Source organism: Schistocerca nitens, chromosome 4 (assembly GCF_023898315.1).
Source record: "Schistocerca nitens isolate TAMUIC-IGC-003100 chromosome 4, iqSchNite1.1, whole genome shotgun sequence".
Classification (NCBI taxonomy): domain Eukaryota; kingdom Metazoa; phylum Arthropoda; class Insecta; order Orthoptera; family Acrididae; genus Schistocerca; species Schistocerca nitens.
The window spans coordinates 79957472-79983422 of NC_064617.1; the positions used below are offsets into that span (position 1 = coordinate 79957472).

General features: G+C 44.2%; 1 protein-coding gene across 1 annotated transcript in view; it reads left to right on the forward strand.

Annotated features, from left to right (window-relative positions):
- The first annotated feature begins 1882 nt into the window (after positions 1-1882).
- LOC126251645 (phospholipase A2 inhibitor beta-like) overlaps positions 1883-25951 on the forward strand; it is a 59352-nt gene continuing 35283 nt past the window's right edge. The window contains exon 1 of the mRNA XM_049952198.1: positions 1883-1997. Coding sequence (XP_049808155.1) covers positions 1989-1997 — 9 coding nt within the window. The 5' untranslated portion in view covers positions 1883-1988. The remainder of the gene's footprint in view (positions 1998-25951) is intronic.

Here is a 25951-nt window from a genome sequence, read left to right on the forward strand (position 1 = left end):
GGGCACAAACTACAGCCCCTCCAGTGCACTGCCGTATTATACACTACTGGCCATTAAAATTGCGACACCAAGAAGAAATGCAGATGATAAACGGGCATTCATTGGACAGATATATTATACTAGAACGGACATGTGACTACATTTCCACGCAATTTGGGTGCATAGATCCTGGGAAATCAGTACCCAGAACAACCACCTCTGGCCCTAATAACGACCTTGATACGCCTGGGCATAGAGTCAGACAGAGCTTGGATGTCGTGTACAGGTACAGCTGCCCATGCAGCTTCAACACGATACCACAGTTCATCAACAGTAGTGACTGGCATATTGCGACGAGCCAGTTGCTCGGCCACCATTGACCAGATGTTTTCAATTGGTGAGAGATCTGGAGAATGAGCTGGCCAGGGCAGCAGTCGAACATTTTCTGTATCCAGAAAGGCCCGTACAGGACCTGCTTTCGTGCATTATCCTGCTGAAATGTAGGGTTTCACACGGATCGAATGAAGGGTAGAGCCACGGGTCGTAACACATCTGAAAGGTAACGTCCACTGTTCAAAGTGCTGTCAATGCGAACAAGAGGTGACCGAGACGTGTAACCAGTGGCACCCCATACCATGACGACGGGTGATACGGCAGTATCGCGATGACGAATACACGCTTCCAATGTGCGTTCACCGCCATGTCGCCAAACAAGGATGCGACCATCATGATGCTGTAAACAGAACCTGGATTCATCCGAAAAAATGACGTTTTGCCATTCGTGCACCCAGGTTCGTCGTTGAGTACACCATCGCAGGCGCCCCTGTCTGTGATGCAGCGTCAAGGATAACCGCAGCCATGGTCTCCGAGCTGATAGTCCATGCTGCTGCAAACGTCGTCGAACTGTTCGTGCAGATGGTTGTTGTCTTGCTAACGTCCCCATCTGTTGAATCAGGGATCGAGACACGGCCGCACGATCCGTTACAGCCATGCGGATAAGATGCCTGTCATCTCGACTGCTAGTGATACGAGGCCGTTGGGATCCAGCACGGCGTCCCGTATTACCCTCCTGAACCCACCGATTCCATATTATGCTAACAGTCATTGGATCTCAACCAACGCGAGCAGCAATGTCGCGATACGATAAACCGCAGTCCTATAGGCTACAATCCGACCTTTATCAAAGTCGGAAACGTGATGGTACGCATTTCTCCTCCTTACACGAGGCATCACAACAACGTTTCACCAGGCAACGCCGGTCAACTGCTGTTTGTGTATGAGAAATCGGTTGGAAACTTTCCTCATGTCAGCACGTTGTGGGTGTCGTCACCGGTGCCAGCCTTGTGTGAATGCTCTGAAAAGCTAAGCATTTGCATATCACAGCATCTTCTTCCTGTCGGTTAAATTTCGCGTCTGTGGCACGTCATCTGCGTGGTGTAGCAATTCTAATGGCCAGTAGTGTCCGCTGTGTACGCGGCATTTCCGCCGTCTGTATATGTACATATCGCTATCCCATGATTTTTGCGACTTCAGTGTAAGTCTTAGGCTCTGAATGGCATCGCGTGTTTCTACATTTTTCCGGAACTCAAACTGATTTTCTCATGGCCGACTTCCTACAATGAACGTAACTTTGTAGATGGAAAATTTCATATAAAGAAGTGCTAATGAGATGTTGATGTCTATTCTACGTATTTTTTTTTACAAACAACCAATAAAGAATGTTAATGCGAATCTCGTACTTTCGCTGTGCGTGACGGAAGGAGAACGTCAGTTTGTTGACAGTTAAGTCGGCCGGGACCTCGCCCCTCCACGCCGTCGTGAATATCGGTGGATAACAAAAATACCAGCGGCTGTGGAGGACGTATCAGAGAGGAGGGCGGCGGACTATGTCTGACGCGGGCCCCACAGCCAGATAAGCGACCCATGACCGGCACGGCGATAGCGCGGCCCGGCCGAGGCGTGAGGCGCCGACAGTCCAAGAGTCAGCTGCGAGTCGCCAGCAGGGAGCCATGGGCACGGTAGGCGCTCTCTTTCTCTCTCCTACTTCCCTGCAGCGCGTAGCGTTCTCGAGATATTGGAAATGGGTGTCAAGAACAAAAGAGTCGAGCGGTCGAAAAGGCCCCAGAGGCGGTTTATCAGCGTAGCACAGGGGTTCCCAACATGGGGAAAAACAAAAGGGTCAAATTGCGTTTCTGTCTGGAACGTAAATTGTTAAGTTGCTGCGTAAGTTCGTAGCGTTTCCGACTGGAAACTAAATTGTTAAGTTGCTGCAGAAGTTCGTAGCGTTGTTGTTTTGCATGAAACTGCCTGGCAGATTAAAACTGTGTGCCGGATCGAGACTCGAACTCGGGACCTTTGCCTTTCGCGGGCAAGTGCTCTACCATCTGAGCTACCCAGGCACGACTCACGCCCCGTCCTCACAGCCTTACTTCTGCAGTACCTCATCTCCTACCTTCCAAACTTTACAGAAGCAGTTTTAATCTGCCAGGAAGTTTCATATCAGCGCACACTCCGCTGCAGAGTGAAAATATGATTCTGGAAACATCCTCTAGGCTGTGGCTAAGCTATGTCTCCGTAATATCCTTTCTTTCAAGAGTGCTAGTTCTGCAAGGTTCGCAGAAGAGCTTCGAGTTCGGTCCGGCACACAGTTTTAATCTGCCAGGAAATTTCATATCAGCGCTCACTCCGCTGCGGAGTGATTGTTAAGCATGTTGGTATTCCGGTTGCTACGGGTTCATTTATCGATTGTCATTTTTTATTTGTAGTTCACTGTTGCCATTTGAGTTTACGTATCATCGTTTTCTCATTTGGAGATACTGAGTGGAGCTGTGGACGCCAGATGAAAGGAGTGCCAACTGCAGAAATCGGAACATTTCCCACACATCCCTCTGTTTGAGTTCAATAGAAAGGGGCAACAGCGGAGGCGGCGAGAAAGATTTCTCCGTGTGTGGGGTAATTCATTTGGACACAGCACGGCAAGAAAATTGATTTCTTTGATTGGTGACTCCATAGAGTGCTGTGTGCACAACGACCATGTACGTGAAATTAGAGAGAAGGTCAGCGTTTGCCGTAATATTGATGGTTTATTGACAGCAAAATCGATTTTAAATCACATAGTGATCATTTTCAGTGCTGTGGTGTACAAATTAAGCTCATAGGCATTGGTGTCAAGTTATCAGTAACCAAAGCTTATGAAACGACCACAATTATTGTTTAATTTGTACACCACAGCACTGAAAATGATCACTATGTGATTGAAAATCGATTTTGCTGTAAATAAACCATCAATATTACGGCCAACGCTGACCTTCTCTGTAAATTGATTTCTTGTTTTAAGGAGGATCGTTTTGACATAAGTGACGCTTCACGTTCACGAAGACCTTCGGAATCTGACGAAGATCGTTTAAAGGTATTAATCCAAAATGATGCACATCAGCGTATTCGAGAACTGAGAAACGTGATGAACTGTAATCATTCCATCATCGTGCGACATTTGCATGCAATTTCAAAAATCGGGCGTATGGGTACCGCATGTTCTAATCCAAAATCACAAAGTCAGCGGGTGGCCAAATGTGCATCTCTTTATTCCTGTCCTGAGTTGTTACTGGTGACGAGAAATGGTCACTTTATACTAACATAAGGAAAATAAAGGAATGGTTCAGTTCAAACGAAGCAGCAACTCCTCTTGCAGAGACCTCCGCGTATCCACAAAGGTAATGTTATGCTTCTGGTGGAACGGCGACGTTGTGTACTACGAATTGCTTCGCCGAGGTGTAATCGTCACAGCTGACATTTATTGTCAACAACTGAGTTTACTTGCAGACGCAGTCGAAGAACAACGACCAGCAAGACTGCGTGAAGTGACACTACTCCACGATAACGGCCGTCCGCATTCTGCTAGACTAATAAAAAAAACACTATACAGGTGTTGGATTGGGAAGCCATTCCGCAGTCATCTTATTCGCGTGATTCGCCTTCGGAGCTTCCTTTCGCAATGAAAATGTGCTCCGAACACGGCTCGATGACTTCTTCGCCTCAGAACCACGCTGAGTTCTGCAGTCGCGGAATCTAAAAGTTACCCCAGCGTTGGTAGACTGTTATACATAGTAAAGGAGAATATATAACTGATGACTGAAGCCTGTGTTATGACTATCTGTGGTGTTTATTTAATTCATGGAAAAAACGCTACGAACTTACGTACCAACCTAATAGACTTAAAAGATCAGTATTTCATAAGTTTGTAATAGTGATTACAAATTGTCAACAATTAAAGTTTTTCTAATTTCAGCGCATGAGACAATGTGGCGTAGGTTATAGCTCGCGAAACGAATATATGAACTTCTTCGCCACATAGTCCACCACTGCATATGTACTTTGTACTTAGTGTCATGCATCTATGACAGTCAAATTGAGTCATATATATCACATATGCTTAAATATTTCATGAAAATGCATTCTACAAGTTGTAAGTAGTTCCCACAATAGACCGGAAATGGGTTGGTTAATCATTTCACAATAGTAAATGAACTAACTGAGAGCACAACAGAAATTGTGTTATGGCTGCCACACTGCTGTAGTATCTAAACAGTATTATTATTGTTGTTGTTGGTGCTGCTGTTGTTGTTAGTGGCAATGGTCAGATAACAAAGCAGTGGCGGACTGAATTCTTCCAGCTTTTGCCATTTCAGAAGTAAGGAGTCCATCAATCAAGTGATGTACAAGGCACAGTGCACACTCTTTAACTTAGTTGATTTTAAATGGGAAGGAGTCCATCAATCAAGTGATCTACAAAGTATGGTGCACACATTTTAACTTCTTTTATTGTAAGTGTGGGTGCGAGGTATGGGTGAAGCAATTATCGCTAGGGAGAGGCGAGATGCATAGGCAGCTTGTTTCGTAACAAGTATCTACCTTCAATGTGGAAAGTTAGCTTTCTTTTTCGAGGAAAAGTTGTGGTGAGCACTTGAGAAGCGCTGAGAATTGCTTCATCATTCTGTAAAAAAGGTTGTTAAAACTAAGCAATACTAATTGTCTCATTGACTCACTAGTTTGTGATTTAGAAAAACACCAAAAACGCAAAATATCGTGTATCTTTCATTATTTCGAAAACAGAAGCGTGCATAGAAAATTCTTTTTCATTCTAAAGTTTAGTTACATGCTAACATTAATGATGGGGGCGTACTAGCTAGTATCTGATTTCACGCAGGGATAATGCTCTGAGAAAGGTTGTGAACCACTGATGTAGCACATGCTTACGGGCCCTTCGCGTCAGTAACTCCGCAACTACATAGCTGTATTTCGAGGGAAAATTAACCATCAGTAATTTCCATATGAAAATACAGTTTCGTATTAAGCGAGCATAATTGTACAATATTATAAATGAAAAGTACAAAATTAATAGTGTAGACCAATGGCCGTCAGACTGCAGCCCGCAGGTCCCACGCGACCCGCAGGTCTCATCCGTATTGCGTAACAATGTGCGTCTAGTAACAAACAGCCAAATAAAAAAAACGTGAATTAACATTAAGAGCTTCTTAGCAGTGTATTTTTCTTGGCCAGAAACAAAAAAAAAGTACTTACGAACGAAGAAATATTTCACGATGTGCTAAATTTCAATTGACGTTGTTGAATTTGGACGTGACCGTAGTAAAACGGGGTCGTTTACACCAGGGGCAGAGGGGTAGGTAATGCGACCACTTCGGGGTTATAGGATATGCGAGGGCGAATGTTTCATTGTGCATCGAACTGCGTAGGCTTTTGCGGTCAAAGAAAGTTAACATGAAAGTTTTCTGTTAATGGTAACAGGTTATATTGTAAATAACTATTACAGGTGAAACCAATGTTTCGGCCACGGTTCCAGAGTTCCGTTTTTGTGTCTATTGTTTGTCTTCCAGAGCTGACAGCTCAGGGGCGTGTGCGACTCGTGCCGACCAGATACTATGGTGATGACCCGGAAGTTACCTGGATTTGTGAATGCACATTATAAAGATGATATTCTTAAAATACGGTACATATTTGTGGGAAGGAATATAAAATTAAATTAGGTTGCTGTATTACAACGTAATGAGATGAAGAATAATGACATTCAAAGGATTTCATTGAAATTTGTGATCGTGGCTCACAAAGCAAAATGCATTTAAATATAAATACAATTGCTGTTATTAACCAATTAATCATCCGCTTGCACCGACTACAGAACAAAACTTCGTCAGACCCTTAACAATTTCACAACTTTGGGGTCGACGAGGGTAGCAAAAAGCTAAAGTAGGGAACACGACACGAAGTGTTCCGAATCGTATCGACTTTAAGCGATCATTACTTGGACGACCGCAGTCAGCTTGTAGAGCCATTAACTACGGCTGTTCTATTGGGGCACATAACAAATGTATGTTACCAGTCAGAGCTCATATCGATAGATATGCGGTTCCACACTGTCAGTACTGGGTCTTGAGAAAATAATTTGACGATCACTGATGTAGACCATCCACACTTTTGTGCTTTTAATTTATAAGTATGAGATTGTTCTGCCAAGCAACAACAGAAGACTCATTTAACACTGTGTACTAAAGCGCAGCAAATAATAAATCATTAACATAAACTCGTATGTGTACTTCAACGTTTGAGGAATACGAGTATATTCGTCGTCATTCTACCTTATTTAACCAAATTTTACGTATTTCCAATAGGCACAAGAGTTTTATTAACTTTTTAGTTCCAATCCGATATGAAGTGCATTATTACGAAGTTGACCACGATATTGCTGGCAAAAACTGTTCACTTTATTATTATTTTTGTTAACAGTGCGCACCTTTCAAAAATGATTTATTGTTCCTCGACGCACCAAACGATGCAGGCCACTAAACGAGACTAGAAGATTACCATAATACTGGCGGAGTCTGACGACTATGTGTTTGAATTAAGTTTAAAGATAACCTAGCTCTTTAGGAGCTCTTTTGAGATCCTTTTCACGTTACTTTCACTAACTTTATAAGTTCATCCTCGGTCTACCTTTACAGAGTCTTTGTCTCCCGTGTTTCAATGCTTTTATGTATTCATGTTTGGTTCTTTTCAGTGTATAACCCATTCGCATACGCAAGTGTGCTCATTTTTCCAGCCGAATACCGCAATGCTTGGTTTACAGCTTCCTCCTCTAAGAGCAACGTAGATCAGGCTTTCTCAAATGGGTAAATCCCCCCCCCCCCCTCCACCTCATCGCGGAAGCTGGTGGCCAAGCGGTTGTAGGCGCTTCAGTCTGGAACCGCGTGACCGCTACGGTCGCACGTTTGAATCCTGCCTCGGGCATGGATGTGTGTGATGTCCTTAGGTTAGTTAGGTTTAAGTAGTTCTAAGTTCTAGGGGTCTGATGACCTCAGATGTTAAGTCCCATAGTGCTCAGAGCCATTTTTAACCTCCACCCCACCCCATCCCATGCCCCCCCCCCCCCCCCTGGAAGACACCCAGACGTTATTTAGCATTCCCTGCATTCCTGGTAAGACTTTAAAAATGAGTCTACTGATCAAGGAAATGAGTTGTTTTCTTTATTTTAAAATACAGGAGGTGGACACAAACACGGAAACATCAAATACACGACACATTACCGTGTCTAAAATGGTGTAGGAAACCTGATGGCATTCAAAACAGCTTCTAGTTTAAATGGCGAAATACAGGTCCTGTGTGGGTTTCAGGGGAATTTTGTACCATTATTCCTAAAAAATAGTGACCACTTCAGGTAACAATGGTGGAGGTGCGTTGGTACCATGCACGCTTCTCTCCAAAGGAGACCACAGAAGGTCGGTAATACTGAGAACTGGTGACTATGGTGGCAGGGGAGATGGGACAGCTGAGCCTCGTGCTCCCAAAAACAGTACTGGAGTATACCAGCTGTGTGAATAGGAGCCACGTCGACTTGGAACACAGCGTCATCATTGGCGAGAAAACGTTATAGCATGAGACAGACCTGATCAGCAAAAATGGGCACGCTTTGGAATGCCACGACATGGCTGCACAAATTATCAACGAACCGCCGCCATGTTTTACTCTTGGGACGCAAACTTGGCCAGAAGTTGAAAAGAGTGTGGAACAAGACTCTTCCAACGAAATGACTTTCTTCCACTGCTGCAAAGACCAGGTTTATGGCTCGGCACCACGTCTTCCTGTTATGAGCAGGACTGACGAGTGGTTCTGGAATTCCAGGTGGTCCTGCTGTTCCCCGCTTTTGGAGCTGCCTTCGCATTGTTTTGGTGCTGACAGTATTCGTGACTGTGACATTCATTTCTGCGGTGACTTTTTCAGCTGTCATTCTCTTATTTTTTGTCACAATTGTCTTCAGTGACTGTTTGTCACAGCGCCATCTGCAGGCTTGGATAGCGTCTGCATTTATGTTCAAGCATGCGTTTGTCGGGGAGTCTCCGTATTTCGTCCAACAATTGTAAGCTAGCTTTCTACCTGCAAATGCGAGCTATTAGTCAAATTATTTATCGTTTATTGTCACCTTCCCTGTCTCTCACAGTTACTAATGAACATGTCATGGCACCTGAAGCATTTTCGACTGAAAATTCTGAGTGCAATTCTTTAATCCTGTTACACAAACGACACATATACAATAAAGAAAGCATGATTAAAGGAAGTCAGAAAACTCAATTGTCATTTAAAAATCAGTTTCTCTGTATATATCACAATCAATATCAATAATAGAAGTATCTTCAGTTTTCCTAGGTTACCTTCCGCTCATCATTATGCCTGTTAACTTTTTTTAATACATCTGAGATACAGCAACTTATATTGTGCCTTTAATTGAAATTCTAAAAAAATGGTTCAAATGGCTCTGAGCACTATGGGACTTAACATCTGAGGTCATCAGTCTCCTAGACTTAGAAGTACTTAAACCTAACTAACCTGAGGACATCACACACATCCATGCCCAAGGCAGGATTCGAACCTGCAACCGTAGCAGCAGCGTGATTCTGGACTGAAGCGCCTAGAACCGCTTGGCCACAGCGGCCGGCCATCTCAGATCAGAATTTTACTTTTAATTACAGAAAGATGAAGCAAACGGACAAAAGCAGTTTAAAATTTTGTATAATTGACGTTTATCCATTGGAAAATGGACTCTTTTCATTTACAACTATGTTCATAATATCGATTAAAATACCTAATTGGTTTCCTACTCTGGTTCACATTTGTCACACTATTCGGGAACAAATTGTATAAAATTACTCTCATTACCACAGCACTCCCATGCATTTTCATGCAGTTGTACACAGACAAATTTACGTATGCGCCCACATTATCTGGAATGCCAAAGCGTAACCCAAGAAATTACCAACGTTATTTACAGAGATGATGAACCCTTTTTTTTAATTATAAAGTATTACAGTAACAACATTCAAAACAGAAAACATTTGAATCAAGCAAATAACTGCATGAAAATTATTAGAAAAGCCTATGAATCATGATATTAACTCACTCTCTTTACACCTTTTATCACAAAAAATTTACAAGATGACCTGGTGGTGCCACTTGAACAAGGCACGCTAAAAATGCGCTGGACAATAGATCACGCAAGGAAATTCCCTAAAAAATTGTTAAGCAATGTAGAATACTCCTGCACGTATCCTGCCATATTCCCAAACATTTTACAGCAATATCTACCAACTTTGCTGCTTCTGACGGTATTCACCAGGGAGCACCACGATGTCCGCATCCGATCTTTTGTGCGTCCCAGCTAGCAGTGCCTGCAACATGGCTCCTGGGCGAACTCAGCGTCCCTTGTTTCAAATCTTTTGCACTCATTGACTGATGGACCAGCCTGCGCCCTCCACACACCACTGATTTGATCTCTTCCGAGTTTTTTCAGTCATCACTGCTCTTAACCTTGCTAGTTTCTTCTGTGAAAATCCTACTGCTGCTTCCAACTATCTTTGGACCAACCTACACCTTTCTGTAGCCCATTTCATCCAATCTCATGCACACATGCACACCAATAAAACATAAAGACTAGGAAGAGTGACACAATGTGCAATTTATCAAATAAAAACACCTGTCTGGTTCCATTTCTAAGTTCAATAGTTGGGGTACTGAATAAATATGTCTTAAGATCGAGTTTACGCAATGAAGTGAAGCACTGATTCCGCTTCAGTTTCTACTTTTAGATTTGTAAGAACAATTTAAATGCAGAGGGACTTAATATCATACACGAAGTAATATCATCGTATTTCGACTATGCAACTGATCTGCTTTGATGAGATTCCTACAGAAAGATAACATTGCACAGCACAGAGGAGCTTTCTTTCCTTTTGCAGATTATTTTTTTCTGTAGCTATAATTGCAAACTCATACCTGTAAAATTGGAACTGCAACGCCTCCCTGACGCAAATTTTCTACTTGTCTTCTGAATTATTTTGTTTCTATTGATATTTTATTTACATTAGTACAATTTTTAAAATTCTCATTCTTCATTTCGATCACTCTTTTTAGGGTCTTTACTAAGCTCTTCATTACTACCCAAGGTGAGTAAACTACTTCCTTTCCCCGTTTTAATGTTTCTGTCACAGCAAAATCTTTAACTCATAAATGAATCCCGTGTCCTCCCTCCTTATGGGGGGAGGGGAGAAGGAGGGGGGTTTCTCAGAAGGACTAATTATCCCTATAGGGTCATAAATCAGCCCCCAGGGGGTCATAAATTAATTAACAGAAAAATAGTTTTTCCCCTGAATGTATGCTTGCCCTGAATGTATGCAACCCACATAAACAAATTGTGCCAGAAACCACTTTGCGCTACTACTCTGTTTCCTTAAAACGTCTGCAATCTGCCATTTAGAAATGCAGCGCCAGACTGTAAAATTCTTATCTTAGCTTTGTATCTTACAAATTTGTTCAATCCCACAGAGCTTCTTCACAGAAGTCGATTTTCTGTAGACATAGACATATTCCTTTCTGCAGTGTCTCAAAATTTGTGTCTTCAGTTATTTATATTCATGAAAATCTGTATCTGCTAGACCAGCCAACAAATACCAAAAAAGATCGACTGAGAGAAAATATTCGTCTGGTTACAAATTTTTGTGCAGTGGTAGGAGGGATGAATAACACACCAAAAATCCCCAGCAGTAGGATCTTAGTGTGGTGGAGGAATAACTCAAGAACCACTGGTCGTAGTAGAAATTTAACTACATTACTTGTTCTACAAAAAGGATCTATTCATTTTTGTCTCTAGGACTAATATTGTAGCGTTCCAGCGTATGGACAAATCGCAAATTATTAAACTATCGTTTTGGTGTTATAAAATTAATGTTTATTGGTAAATGAAATTGATAAGAACAAATATTAATTTTGTTTACCTCATCTGAGTACAGTATGACCGTATTACGGGGAGGAGTTCACAAGCTAGAAGGGAGGGATGTGAAAGGTGGAAGCACAACAGAAGGTAGTCACCGGATTGTGGTCATGCACTTCGTTGCTTCCTACGTCTGCAAACTGAAGAGCAAGCAGGCGAGCAGGCGAGTCCCCACTCTCTCTACCCTATTATGTCACAAGAAGCAATGACTGGGTGTTCCACAGATTTATGCTGTTCCTTCTGCAGCTTGCCTTACTGGCAGCACAGTGCTCACACACATGCAGGGGGTGTTTATTTTTCGCAATGTACCTTATCACTCCATGAAACACAGAAATGAGTTACAAGTAACAGTAATGCAAGAAACCCGTATGGATCAATTCTGTGTAAATTCTCTGCACAGTGTTCTACACTGTTCGATGCGGTATTAATTTTCAGTCATCCTGAACGGTAGCTGGCGAAGGTATCTTCCTTCACCACGAGCGCTGCCCGAGTTTCAGTTTACAGACAGACTATAGAGTACTTCTTATCCATTTCTCTTAAGTGAGTAGACAAATAACTTCACTAAACAAGGTTAGTACTTATTTGCAGCTGTTAAGTGCGCTATTATGTTATAATACTCAAAATATGTTACATGCTGTCGAACTGTATTTGACAATGTCTGTTTCATTCTCTCATCAATGGCTGGAATAATTTTCACAGTACGAAATGCATCACCCCAGCCTCAGTTCTCTCAACATTTGCAGAGGCTAAGAACCTTACATTGGCTCGCTCTCCAATAGAAGCAGATCATTCAAGTGTTACGAAACTTCAGACATTTAAACATCAGTCAAGCAATGCATTACAGCATATTCCTGTTCTAGACTTGAACATGGTCGTTACCACTCCACAAGATACACACACACACTCCTTGCAAAATATCGTATGGACAAATGATAATTGCCTCGACACAGTGCAGTCCACTCTACAAATGCCAGCCTGAATGGAAGATATTTATGCAGTCTACCATTAACACATCTAATGTTGAGGGAAGTGCAGTAACTTTCTGATCATTCATTAATTCAGCTCCAACTGGCAGTGACTGTGCTCAGTAGCCTTCGCTCTGGCAATTGACGTACTATTTCAAAAGTTCGATCCTTCTTTGAATACACCGTACTATGATTACAGTGAATAGCGGAAAGGGCCACATTATTAACTTTGATTTGTGGGTGCACAGCAGGGATGTACAGACTAGCGTGAGCTGCAAACCTCCCAGTGTGACTACGTTGAGGCCCGCAATTTCAGAAATATAATGCCGTGAGTCAACTTATTTGGAACACCCCTGCCCCGACACTAAATAGGGATGGTGATTATCGCACCTTAAGCCATGACAAACAGCGACATCATGGTCTCAGCAGTGCTTTACCAGTTGTTATTATATGTTTGTTGGTCGTTTCTGTCGGCATTGTTATTAAAATAGCACTAATCGCTTTTCCCATTTTCTATAACAATGCAATATTTCAAACCCATGCAAATATTACCGATAAAAACTACTCCTTTTTAAAAGAAGGTTTATTTAAACACGAAAAATTTTAGCACTGCTGCTATGGCTAACTGGTATTTCGGTTATTAGAAAAAAATCCTGTTTAACTGAGACCAAAAAAATACCGAAAAATACTATTTATTCAGAACTAAAATAACAGTTACGGTTTTAGCTGGTGGGTTTTTTTCATCCCTAATGCCAGACAGACTGGGCTCAAAGTACTAAATTCTACAAAGGCACACTATCTCCTTTTCGTGTGCAAATGAAACATAAGGTTAAAAAGATTATAAGAAAGATCGCTTAGTGGCGAGCCGCCATAAGATTGCAGGTTGCCTGCGGCTCGCTGGCTGTGTACCCATGGTACAGCCCGCACAAGATACGGTGGTCGATACGCAGTTTTCGTCCAAAGCGCTGGGCGAGTTCATTCGTTTGTTTGGAAGGAGAGGCGAACAAGTGTATTCCACATCTCAGCCGGTCAGCAATGACAGAATCGAGGCACATGCGCTTAAATCTTTCTCAAACGATTTTACAGAAACTATTCGGTACAATAATGTCGTTTTTGCTTTACTTATAGCTTTAAATGTCAGGTCCATGACGACGTGCCCATCATTTTGTTGATGGTCATAGTTAATGTGATATTTACCTGAAGGTTAGACACTACACTAAATTCGGAAAAGTTTACAATGAAAAACAGGGTCGCTACGATTTTGTGTTTGTTGCATATTACATAATATATTTTTGCATAGGAAATTTATCTAACATACTGAATTTTTCTTTAGACTTGGGTAGAAGTATCTGTCACCAATCTCGAGAAAACTGATCTGGCGTAGCACACTCTTTTGCGATCGTACCGCACCAGCGACGCACACAGAGTGAAATAGCCAAAACATTTCTCATAATTCATAAACGGTTTCAGATATCGAAATGATGTTTTGGCAAATGATAGCATGCACTGAGGAGGGTATTTCACCACATCGTTATCTGTCGTGTTATTCAACTAACTACAGACTTTTTCGATGAAAGAATGTAATTTTAAGGGCCACCGATAGCTGGTGAAACGAGAAATGCTGTGGATTTTGGAACAACATAAAGATATTACACGTTTTTTTTCTACTGAGGATGCACATTTTCATAAGCTACTGACCTTACTTTTCCTCAGTTCCTCACTTAATAAAGTTGTTAAACCACTGTCTCAGAATTCCCTCACAATTCTACACTCCTGGAAATGGAAAAAAGAACACATTGACACCGGTGTGTCAGACCCACCATACTTGCTCCGGACACTGCGAGAGGGCTGTACAAGCAATGATCACACGCACGGCACAGCGGACACACCAGGAACCGCGGTGTTGGCCGTCGAATGGCGCTAGCTGCGCAGCATTTGTGCACCGCCGCCGTCAGTGTCAGCCAGTTTGCCGTCGCATACGGAGCTCCATCGCAGTCTCTAACACTGGTAGCATGCCGCGACAGCGTGGACATGAACCGTATGTGCAGTTGACGGACTTTGAGCGAGGGCGTATAGTGGGCATGCGGGAGGCCGGGTGGACGTACCGCCGAATTGCTCAACACGTGGGGCGTGAGGTCTCCACAGTACATCGATGTTGTCGCCAGTGGTCGGCGGAAGGTGCACGTGCCCGTCGACCTGGGACCGGACCGCAGCGACGCACGGATGCACGCCAAGACCGTAGGATCCTACGCAGTGCCGTAGGGGACCGCACCGCCATTTCCCAGCAAATTAGGGACACTGTTGCTCCTGGGGTATCGGCGAGGACCATTCGCAACCGTCTCCATGAAGCTGGGCTACGGTCCCGCACACCGTTAGGCCGTCTTCCGCTCACGCCCCAACATCGTGCAGCCCGCCTCCAGTGGTGTCGCGACAGGCGTGAATGGAGGGACGAATGGAGACGTGTCGTCTTCAGCGATGAGAGTCGCTTCTGCCTTGGCGCCAATGATGGTCGTATACGTGTTTGGCGCCGTGCAGGTGAGCGCCACAATCAGGACTGCATACGACCGAGGCACACAGGGCCAACACCCGGCATCATGGTGTGGGGAGCGATCTCCTACACTGGCCGTACACCACTGGTGATCGTCGAGGGGACACTGAATAGTGCACGGTACATCCAAACCGTCATCGAACCCATCGTTCTACCATTCCTAGACCGTCAAGGGAACTTGCTGTTCCAACAGGACAATGCACGTCCGCATGTATCCCGTGCCACCCAACGTGCTCTAGAAGGTGTAAGTCAACTACCCTGGCCAGCAAGATCTCCGGATCTGTCCCCCATTGAGCATGTTTGGGACTGGATGAAGCGTCGTCTCACGCGGTCTGCACGTCCAGCACGAACGCTGGTCCAACTGAGGCGCCAGGTGGAAATGGCATGGCAAGCCGTTCCACAGGACTACATCCAGCATCTCTACGATCGTCTCCATGGGAGAATAGCAGCCTGCATTGCTGCGAAAGGTGGATATACACTGTACTAGTGCCGACATTGTGCATGCTCTGTTGCCTGTGTCTATGTGCCTGTGGTTCTGTCAGTGTGATCATGACCCCAGGAATGTGTCAATAAAGTTTCCCCTTCCTGGGACAATGAATTCACGGTGTTCTTATTTCAATTTCCAGGAGTGTATGTGCACAACATGTTAGCGAGGTGCAACTGTGTAAAGTCCACTGTATTTTGTCAAAAGAAGCAAATTTTAACATAGCAACCAGAGAAATGTTTAGGTTTTAGTCAAAATTCGCCTCTCATGACGCTTCTCTGAAAATTACAAATAGATTACGAGCCAAGTGAAAATAAATAACTGCATTTTCGGCGGAATTATTTTTACATACTAACCAAAGCAGAGGTGATAGTAGATATTTTTGAATGCCCAATTGTGGGCATGGTGGGGGCCCACTTAATATTTACAAAAAATGTGAGTGTAGGCTTCACTTGAGAACGGCACTTCCCCTCTAGCGCTCGGCATTTCCCCTACAATGCCTGCCCGTAGCCCCCAATGCAACCGCTCTCCTCAAGCCTGCCCTGCCATCTGTGGATCTACAAGCCACGGCATTCTGCACAGACTGTGTACAGGGTGCGAAATGTAGCACACAAGAGTTGACAGTTCTGGCAGCAAACAATGGCTGCGTCCAGCTTGACAGCGTGACAAGTCGAACTGAGACTGGATGACAGATATGGGTGTATCATTCTGTGCTGCTTCAACTAACGTTAGCCCACTACAGCATGCCAAAGCCAACTTACATGGTCTCACAGCTGAAAGAAATAGAAATTTAAGAACAAACCAAAATTACTACCGGACTTAAGCCTTAAAATACATGAATCACTTCAGAAAACAGTTCAACAAATAACCTCTCACCAACAATTTAAACAGTTTGCCCAATAAGAGGGAATTCAGAACACTTTCAGTATTAGAAAAAGAAGAGGCTGGCGCGCAATGCAACAGTCAAAAAATCTTATCTGAAGAAAGAACAAACGTCCTTCACGAAAATATACTTTAGTTAAGACAGGCCGCCATTGTTGTTGTTGTGGTCTTCAGTCCTGAGACTGGTTTGATGCAGCTCTCCATGCCAGTCTATCCTGTGCAAGCTCCTTCATCTCCCAGTACCTACTGCAACCTACATCCTTCTGAATCTGCTTAGTGTATTCATCTCTTGGTCTCCCTCTACGATTTTTACCCTCCACGCTGCCCTCCAATGCTAAATTTGTGATCCCTTGATGCCTCAGGACATGTCCTACCAACCGATCCCTTCTTCTAGTCAAGTTGTGCCACAAACTTCTCTTCTCCCCAATCATATTCAATACCTCCTCATTAGTTACGTGATATACCCACCTAATCTTCAACATTCTTCTGTAGCGCCACATTTCGAAAGCTTCTATTCTCTTCTTGTTCAAACTATTTATTCTCCATGTTTCACTTCCATACATAGGTTAAACTAAGCAATACACAGATACGACCATAAGCACCAAAGGAAATTTTTGATCACATGGTACTCTTTGGCACATTACTACGCAAACATAGGGAATAAAGTTGCTTAGAAACTGTTACAGCAATCATAAGGAAAACTATCTTTCAACAGATCCGTCTAATACGAGGGCAGTTCAATAAGTAATGCAACACATTTTTTTTCTGAAACAGGGGTTGTTTTATTCAGCATTGAAATACACCAGGTTATTCCCCAATCTTTTAGCTACACAACACTATTTTTCAACGTAATCTCCATTCAATGCTACGGCCTTACGCCACCTTGAAATGAGGGCCTGTATGCCTGCACGGTACCATTCCACTGGTCGATGTCGGAGCCAACGTCGTACTGCATCAATAACTTCTTCATCATCCGCGTAGTGCCTCCCACGGATTGCGTCCTTCATTGGGCCAAACATATGGAAATCCGACGGTGCGAGATCGGGGCTGTAGGGTGCATGAGGAAGAACAGTCCACTGAAGTTTTGTGAGCTCCTCTCGGGTGCGAAGACTTGTGTGAGGTCTTGCGTTGTCATGAAGAAGGAGAAGTTCGTTCAGATTTTTGTGCCTACGAACACGCTGAAGTCGTTTCTTCAATTTCTGAAGAGTAGCACAATACACTTCAGAGTTGATCGTTTGACCATGGGGAAGGACATCGAACAGAATAACCCCTTCAGCGTCCCAGAAGACTGTAACCATGACTTTACCGGCTGAGGGTATGGCTTTAAACTTTTTCTTGGTAGGGGAGTGGGTGTGGCGCCACTCCATTGATTGCCGTTTTGTTTCAGGTTCGAAGTGATGAACCCATGTTTCATCGCCTGTAACAATCTTTGACAAGAAATTGTCACCCTCAGCCACATGACGAGCAAGCAATTCCGCACAGATGGTTCTCCTTTGCTCTTTATGGTGTTCGGTTAGACAACGAGAGACCCAGCGGGAACAAACCTTTGAATATCCCAACTGGTGAACAATTGTGACAGCACTACCAACAGAGATGTCAAGTTGAGCACTGAGTTGTTTGATGGTGATCCGTCGATCATCTCGAACGAGTGTGTTCGCACGCTCCGCCATTGCAGGAGTCACAGCTGTGCACGGCCGGCCCGCACGCGGGAGATCAGACAGGCTTGCTTGACCTTGCGGCGATGATGACACACGCTTTGTCCAACGACTCACCGTGCTTTTGTCCACTGCCAGATCACCGTAGACATTCTGCAAGCGTCTATGAATATCTGAGATGCCCTGGTTTTCCGCCAAAAGAAACTCGATCACTGCCCGTTGTTTGCAACGCAAATCCGTTACAGACTCCATTTTAACAGCTCCGTACAGCGCTGCCACCTGTCGGAAGTCAATGAAACTATACGAGACGAAGCGGGAATGTTTGAAAATATTCCACAAAAAGTTTCCGGTTTTTTCAACCAAAATTGGCCGAGAAAAAAAATGTGTTGCATTACTTATTGAACTGCCCTCGTATTAGAAAACGCTGTTATAATAGATACAGTACATTCATGATAATATGAGGCTTTATTTTTAACTGTTTACTGCGTGCTGCACTAGCGTCACTCTGCTCCCCATATATGGCATGCATTTAGCCAATCGATTCCTTCAGGTAATAAATGTAAAGGGAATCGAAGGGCAACAGATTATAATTAATAGCCAGCAGTAACTGTTCTTAACACTAAGGCAGTTCAACATTTCTTCCTCTCACTATAACTTATGGCCAGCCTAAATATCAGTACACATTCCAGTAACTGATAGTAAATCACTTGAGTGAAGCTCGGATTCAGAAAATAGCAAGCAGAAATGTCAGTGCTTAAAGACACACTCTTTGTGCTTCAATAGAGGTACACAGGTTGTCGATGGACTCAATACAGTTTAGTTCCATCCAAGACGGAACTCAGTAAATATGGCCATACCTCTTGCACGAAAAACAAATATAGCCTAGGCTCGCTACACAGACCACAAATGCAAACTCTTAAATCGTGCAGGCCCAGCAAGTTACAGACTTCCGATATACCGTCTTTCAGAGCATAAGCTTAAGGGCAAACGCCAAACCAGCTGCAGACTTCTGTTTACGAGGGCATTGCCCGCTCGCTGTCCCCTTCCTCCTACCTGGCCCACACTCCTGGCAGCGATCTCGTAAGCCGCAGAAGGTGGAACTACAGCCAGCTTAGGTCATACGTTGGAATAGTGCCAACCGTGGCCCAGTGGGTGGCAAATGGTGGCGTACCATTCAATCGGCAACCCACAACCAGTGGATGAGAGATATGGAGGACGCACTGGCCAGGGTATCAGCTGAACACCTTTTGTACCAACGTGGGTGAGGACAGCATGGACGACATGAGGTCTTACGTTACCTGGTTGAAAGATGACGTCGTAGTGGCCTGGTGGATAGGATACAAGCCTTAATACGTCAGAGATGTAACAGCTACTGCTCAAATTACTAGCTCCCCGTTGCATCACGCCAGGCTCTAGACCCATTTTATAACGGAGACTAATACATTTGTCAACATTCTTTCCCCTCAGAGCTTTCACACACGGATACGTCCATCGTGATGATGCAGGCCAAGCGGGGAGTTTCCCCTCAGAGCTTTCACACAAGGATACGTCCATCGTGATGATGCACGCCAAGCGGGGAGTCGTCAGATTATATGACGCTGTGCCGCTCGTTCTTCAAGTGTCGTCTGTTGGGCGCAATACTGTGGGCGCGGGTCCCTCTGCTGTCGCTTTTAGGGAAGCAGCAACAGTGGTCGCCACGCTGGTTGTTTGTGATGATTGAGGCGCCTTTTTTCAGTCTGTGTGAACAACTGCCTTTCCTGAACCAAGGTACGTGATGTGGCTGTACAGTGATGCACAGCAGAGCCAACAGTATGTGTATCCTTGCGAGCGCTATTCACGTAGGGACATATAAATTGAGTATTGCCATCCAAAATCCATCGACTCCACATTTGGATCACAGTGTGGGATACTGGGACACGCCAATAGCAGTATCAAATGGTTCAAATGGCTCTGAGCACTATGGGACTTAACATCCATGGTCATCAGTCCCATAGAACAGAACTACTTAAACCTAACTAACCTAAGGACAGCACACAACACCCAGCCATCACGAGGCAGAGAAAATCCCTGACCCCGCCGGGAATCGATCCCGGGAACCCGGGTGTGGGAAGCGAGAACGCTACCGCACGACCACGAGATGCGGGCTATAGCAGTATCGTGGAACGATAAAGATATTGCAGGCTTCATACGCAGCGGTCTTGCCAGTGTCGAATTCTGACACGTGGTGGTAGACGTTTCTCAGAAATAACCAACAAGTAAAAGAAATTTCTGGAAGAACAACCCAGAGTGTAATATTCTATTACAGGCGGAATTTAGATGGCGTTACTCCTGCCAAATTTGTGCTGTTGCACCGAACTGCTGATCATTTGCATATCCGAGCATATCGTACACTTTGTACACTAAAATTATGCTTATCTATCCTTCTAGCTATACACCGAGGTGACTAAAGTCAGCCGGCCGAAGTGGCCGTGCGGTTAAAGGCGCTGCAGCCTGGAACCGCAAGACCGCTACGGTCGCAGGTTCGAATCCTGCCTCGGGCATGGATGTTTGTGATGTCCTTAGGTTAGTTAGGTTTAACTAGTTCTAAGTTCTAGGGGACTAATGACCTCAGCAGTTGAGTCCCATAGTGCTCAGAGCCATTTGAACCATTTTGACTAAAGTCATGGGATAGCGATACACACGTATACAGATGTTGGAAGTATTGTACACAAGATATAAAAGGACAGTGCACTCAGGTGATTTCCGCACGACGGGAGTTAGGAGACTTTGAACGCAGAGTGTGTGGTGTGCGCACTGTAAGACCTTCGGTACACACACCATCTGATTATTTGACTTGTCGCTCTAACGAAGTAGGCGAGTGTCAGCAATATTTCTCGTGGTCTTATCGTGGCATGTTTATCTTCTGCTGTTAGGTCAGACGATAGAAACGCCACTTGCACGCTTAGAGTAGCAGATTGACGGTGACCAACTTTAAACAGAACTTGATTAATTTTCACACACATTTATTAAAATAATAACAATCATAAACCTTACTTAACTTCATTCTGCATGCTATTTACAATTGACAAACTGAAGTTCCTTTGATCTTGGTACGTTAATCATATTCTCACATATCTCTGATACTTGACAAAGTGTCTATACATTTATCTTCATGGCTATGTACAGGAATATGATAATTTTATTGGGCGCAGACTGAAACTTGACTATAGACTGGTACAGACAAATGCAGACTAATGTAGACTATGCAGACGGATGCAGACTGACTAATCGGAAGGGACTGATGACCCTGCTGTTTGGTCCCTTAAACCTCAAACAACCAACCAACCAACTAATCGGAGGTGTGTACACTCGTTATAATACCTCGAGCGTTCAGATATCACTGCACGAGTGTGATCCGTGAGGAGAAAAGGTCCTACGTTAGCAGCAATCTCATTGGCTGCGTTACATATTAATACGCGGATCGGCGGAAGCAGAATTCGGTCCACCTCTTAGGCAGCGCCATTTCGTAGTGCGGAGATGGACAAGCGCTGCGCCTGCGCTGTTGTGCTTAGCGGGGCGCGCTCTAGTGGGAAAGTTGTGTACGCGCTGACTACGCGGAACTATGTACACAACAGAGTGGTAGATGGAGTTAGACGTATGGTACATTCCATTTCGGAAATCTGTAGGGAAGTCAGTATTCCACGATCCACAGTGTCAAGAGTTTCCCGAGAATACCAAATTTCAGGCATACCAAGGACAATGCGGTGAGCAAATAGCCTTCACTTAGAGACCGAGAGCAGCGGCGTTTGCGTAGAGTTGCCAGTGCTAACAGGCGATCAAATTGCGTGAAATAACCGCAGAAATCAATGTGGGACGTACGACCATCGTATCCGTTAGGACAGTGCGTGGAAATTCGGCGTTAATGGGTCATGGCAGCAGACCACCGACGAAGGTGCCTTTGCTAACAGCAAGACATCACCTCCAGCGCATCTCCTGAGCTTGTGACCATACCGGTTGGACCCTGGACGACTACAAAATCGTGGCCTGGTTGGATGAGTCCCGATTTCAGCTGATGGTACGTTCAAGTGTGGTGCAGAGCCCACGAACCCATGGACCCATCAACAAGACACTGTGCAACCTGGTGGCGACTCCAAAATGGCGTGAGGTAATGGTGTGGGGTGTGCCATGTCACAAAGTCACAATTGTTGACGTCTGGTTTGAAGAACATTCTGGACAACTCGAGCGAGTGATTTTGCCAGCCAGATCGCCTGACATGAAGCCCATCAAACATTTATGAGACATGATGAAGAGGTCAGTTGGTGCACAAACTGGCAACACTTCTGCAATTATGTATGTCTATAGAGGCAACATGGCTCAAATATTTCTGCAGGGGACTTCCAGTCGAGTGCATGCACTACACCGGGCAAAAGGAGGCCGACACGATATTAAGAGGTATCCCATTAGTTTTGTCACCTCAGTGTGTAGTGCCAGAAGGTAGGCTCAGGACCAAACTCAGATACCAGTGCGACTAACTTACAGTACATCTGTTTTCAGGGAAGGAGTTTGTTTAGCCTAAAACTAAGTACAGAACCAATTATTGTACAAAGACAAATTTTTATCCAGACTTGGTGCCCTATAATACTATTGTTTGACATAGATTCCATTTTATAAATAGTCTGTGTCTGGTATAATACTGCAAAGAGCTGTCATGGAGGACCACAAGGTTAGACCACGTTTTCCCAACTGGCGCTATGGAACACCATAGAACATAATAATACACTATTGGCCATTGAAATTGCTACACCAAGAAGAAATGCAGATGATAAACGGGTATTCATTGGACAAATATATTATACTAGAGCTGACATGTGATTACATTTTCACGCAATTTCGGTGCATAGATCCTGAGAAATCAGTACCCAGAACAACCACCTCTAGCCGTAATAACGGGCTTGTTACGCCTGGGCATTGAGTATAACAGAGCTTGGATGGTACAGCTGCCCATGCAGCTTCAATACGATACCACAGTTCATCAAGAGTAGTGCTTGGCGTATTGTGAGGAGCCAGTTGCTCGGCCACCATTGAGCAGACGTTTTCAATTGGCGAGAGATCTGGAGAATGTTCTGGCCAGGACAGCAGTCGAATATTTTCTGTATCCAGAAAGGCCCGTACAGGACCTGCAACATGCGGTCGTGCATTATCCTGCTGAAATGTAGGGTCTCACAGAGATCGAATGAAGGGTAGAGCCACGGGTCGTACCACATGTGAAATGTAACGTCCACTGTTCAAAGTGCCGTCAATGCGAACAAGAGGTGACCGGACGTGTAACCAATGGCACCCCATACCATCACGCTGGGTGATACGCCAGTATGGCGATGACGAATACACATTTCCAATGTGCGTTCACCGCGATGTCACCAAACACGGAAGCAACCATCATGATGCTGTAAACAGAACCTGGATTCATCCGAAAAAATGAAGTTTTGCCAGTAGTGCACCCAGGTTCGTCGTTAAGTACACCATCGCAGGTGCTCCCGACTGTGATGCAGAGTCAAGGGTAACCGCAGCCATGGTCTCTGAGCTGATAGTCCATGCTGCTGCAAACGTCGTCGAACTGTTCGTGCAGATGGTTGTTGTCTTGCAAACGTCCCCATCTGTTGACTCAGGGATCGAGACGTGGCTGCTCGATCCGTTACAGCCATGCAGATAAGATGCCCATAGATTCCACAGTCATCGGATCTCGACCAACGCGAGCAGCAATGTCGCGATACGATAAACCGCAATCGCGATAGGCTACAATCCGACCTCTATCAAAGTCGGAAACGTGATGGTACGCATTTCTCTTCCAACAACGTTTCACCAGGCAACGCCGGCCAACTGCTGTTTGTGTATGAGAAATCGGTTGGAAACTTTCCTCATGTCAGCACGTTGTAGTAGTCGCCACCGGCGCAAACCTTGTGTGAATGCTCTGAAAAGCTAATCATTTGCACATCACAGCATCTTCTTCCTGTCGGTTACATTTCGCGTCTGTGGCACTTCATCTTCGTGGTGTAGCAATTTTAATGGCCAGTAAATTTATAGCAGTGAGCACTGAACCTCACTCATGAAAATACCGCACTGTAAGCATTTTTCTGCATATGGGTCATTCCTTTGTCTGGTGAGAAGCCAAGTCTTTTATGGTCCAACCAGGGCCTATGCCAGAGTCGACCAGGGCATGCAGAACTTCACACATGCGCAATATGCTGCCCGCGTGCGGCCCGAGGCTCGGCCTGTCTCGCCACTACTCGGCATGTCTCGGCTTTGTCCGGTCCTTCTCGGTATAACGCGACATTTCATTTAGCACTGAGATGCGACACTTTCTTCCAGCATTTGGTGCTCCTTATTTTGGCCAGCGTAGCTGTCTTCATTTTGGCACAATAGTGGTGTAAACGCTGTTTATCCTTTTTCTATTTGTTCGTGGTGTAGAGGAAGTTCACAGCTGCAGCGCCTGTTTGCGGAAAAAGAGGTACTCTAGCAATATATCGTCGCAGTCCTTTAAAAATGAATGTTCAGGAAAAGAGTTCTTTTTTGTGTTCTTGTTTTTTCTTAGTGGAGGGTCTTTCCATTTCTGTGTGCACTAACTCAACTTTTTGTGATTTGCCAGTTCTACGTGCAGTTTCACAAACCGTGTCAGGTTTGTTGCGAACAGCAGGTAGGTCACCCTGGGCTTACAGGCATTTACCGATCACACTCCAAGACCATCCACACGAGCAGGCCATCACACAAGCAACTTTCAAGTGTCCTTTGTTAAATGCAGCTCGCAAATCTTAGAACTGCGTACTCAAGACTCCATGATACTTTATTCTCTGGAAATTCGCTATGAAATTAAAAAATTGATGCATGTAAAAATATAAATGCTTCTAGTAAATAAAATTTTGGGGCAACGGAAAGGGGGAGGGGCGGCGGGTGGGGGTGGGGGGTGGGGAGACATGACCCACACGAACCCCTCCTCCCTCATATTCGCCGCAGCATGGCGCCATAGCAGCAGCGGTGCAGTTTTATCATGTGTCTCACACTACACACTACAGAGAAGTATGGCACTGCAGCATCACAGCTTGATCACTCATACACGCTATAGCGAAAATATTACGGTATATTGATAATTTTTACTTATGGACCGTCTGACAGCAATTGAATAAAACACAATTTTGTGCCATACGCGTTTCGCCTTTATTTTCTGCAAGGCATTATCAGTGGCCTGGAATATGTACATATGTTTGTTATTTAATTTACATTTTTGTCACTGTGCCTATAGGTTATAAACAGTTCTGGTGGTTGGTATTTCGTATTAAGTAGTTATGTTTTGAACTGCGTGGACAATTTCTTACATATTACGCTCCTGTTGATTTTTTTGGTGGTGTTCTTCTTCCTATGTCAGACGGTCCATAAGTAAAAATTATCAATATACCGTAATATTACAAGTAACTGAGGAAGACAGGACTAGAAGATGTCGATATAGCGAAAATCTTTTACAGTCAGTTATAACCGTACATCAGGCGCAGCTTTTTTTATGACGCATTATCCTCTATATATTGATATCCTTGTATGTGCCTCGTTTATTCTGATGGAGCTTAATTTAATTATCCTGCAGATGATCCTCTTGAAAAACGATGGTATTATTTAGACTCTCATATGGAAAATCTATCTTCAAAAAATGATAACGATTTATCAACATTCCTGGTTATTCATCCGCAAATGCCGTGTAACTGTGAAAATGGCGTTCCCCCATATGCGATAAGGTCCATTTGCCGTGGTGAATAATTACCAGTAACAATCATTCCCAAGAATGTGTCAGTGAATAGAGATGAACGCAGAACATGGAGAAGGATATGTGCACTGCTGGACTAACATTGCAAAGTCTCTACAATTCACGGGGACAGACAGTACCACAACACAGAAAAATGCAGTCCTACATCAGGTCACTGTTTAAATAAATCCGAACAGTTTATTGAAAATAAAACTACGAATGTTAAGTATTCTTCAAAATAGCGCCCATGGGCGTCAGTACACTTTCTGCAGTGATTCTGTTAGCACTGATAGGCTTCCTGGAACATGTTGACGAGAACCTCCTTCAGACACCTCGTCGTG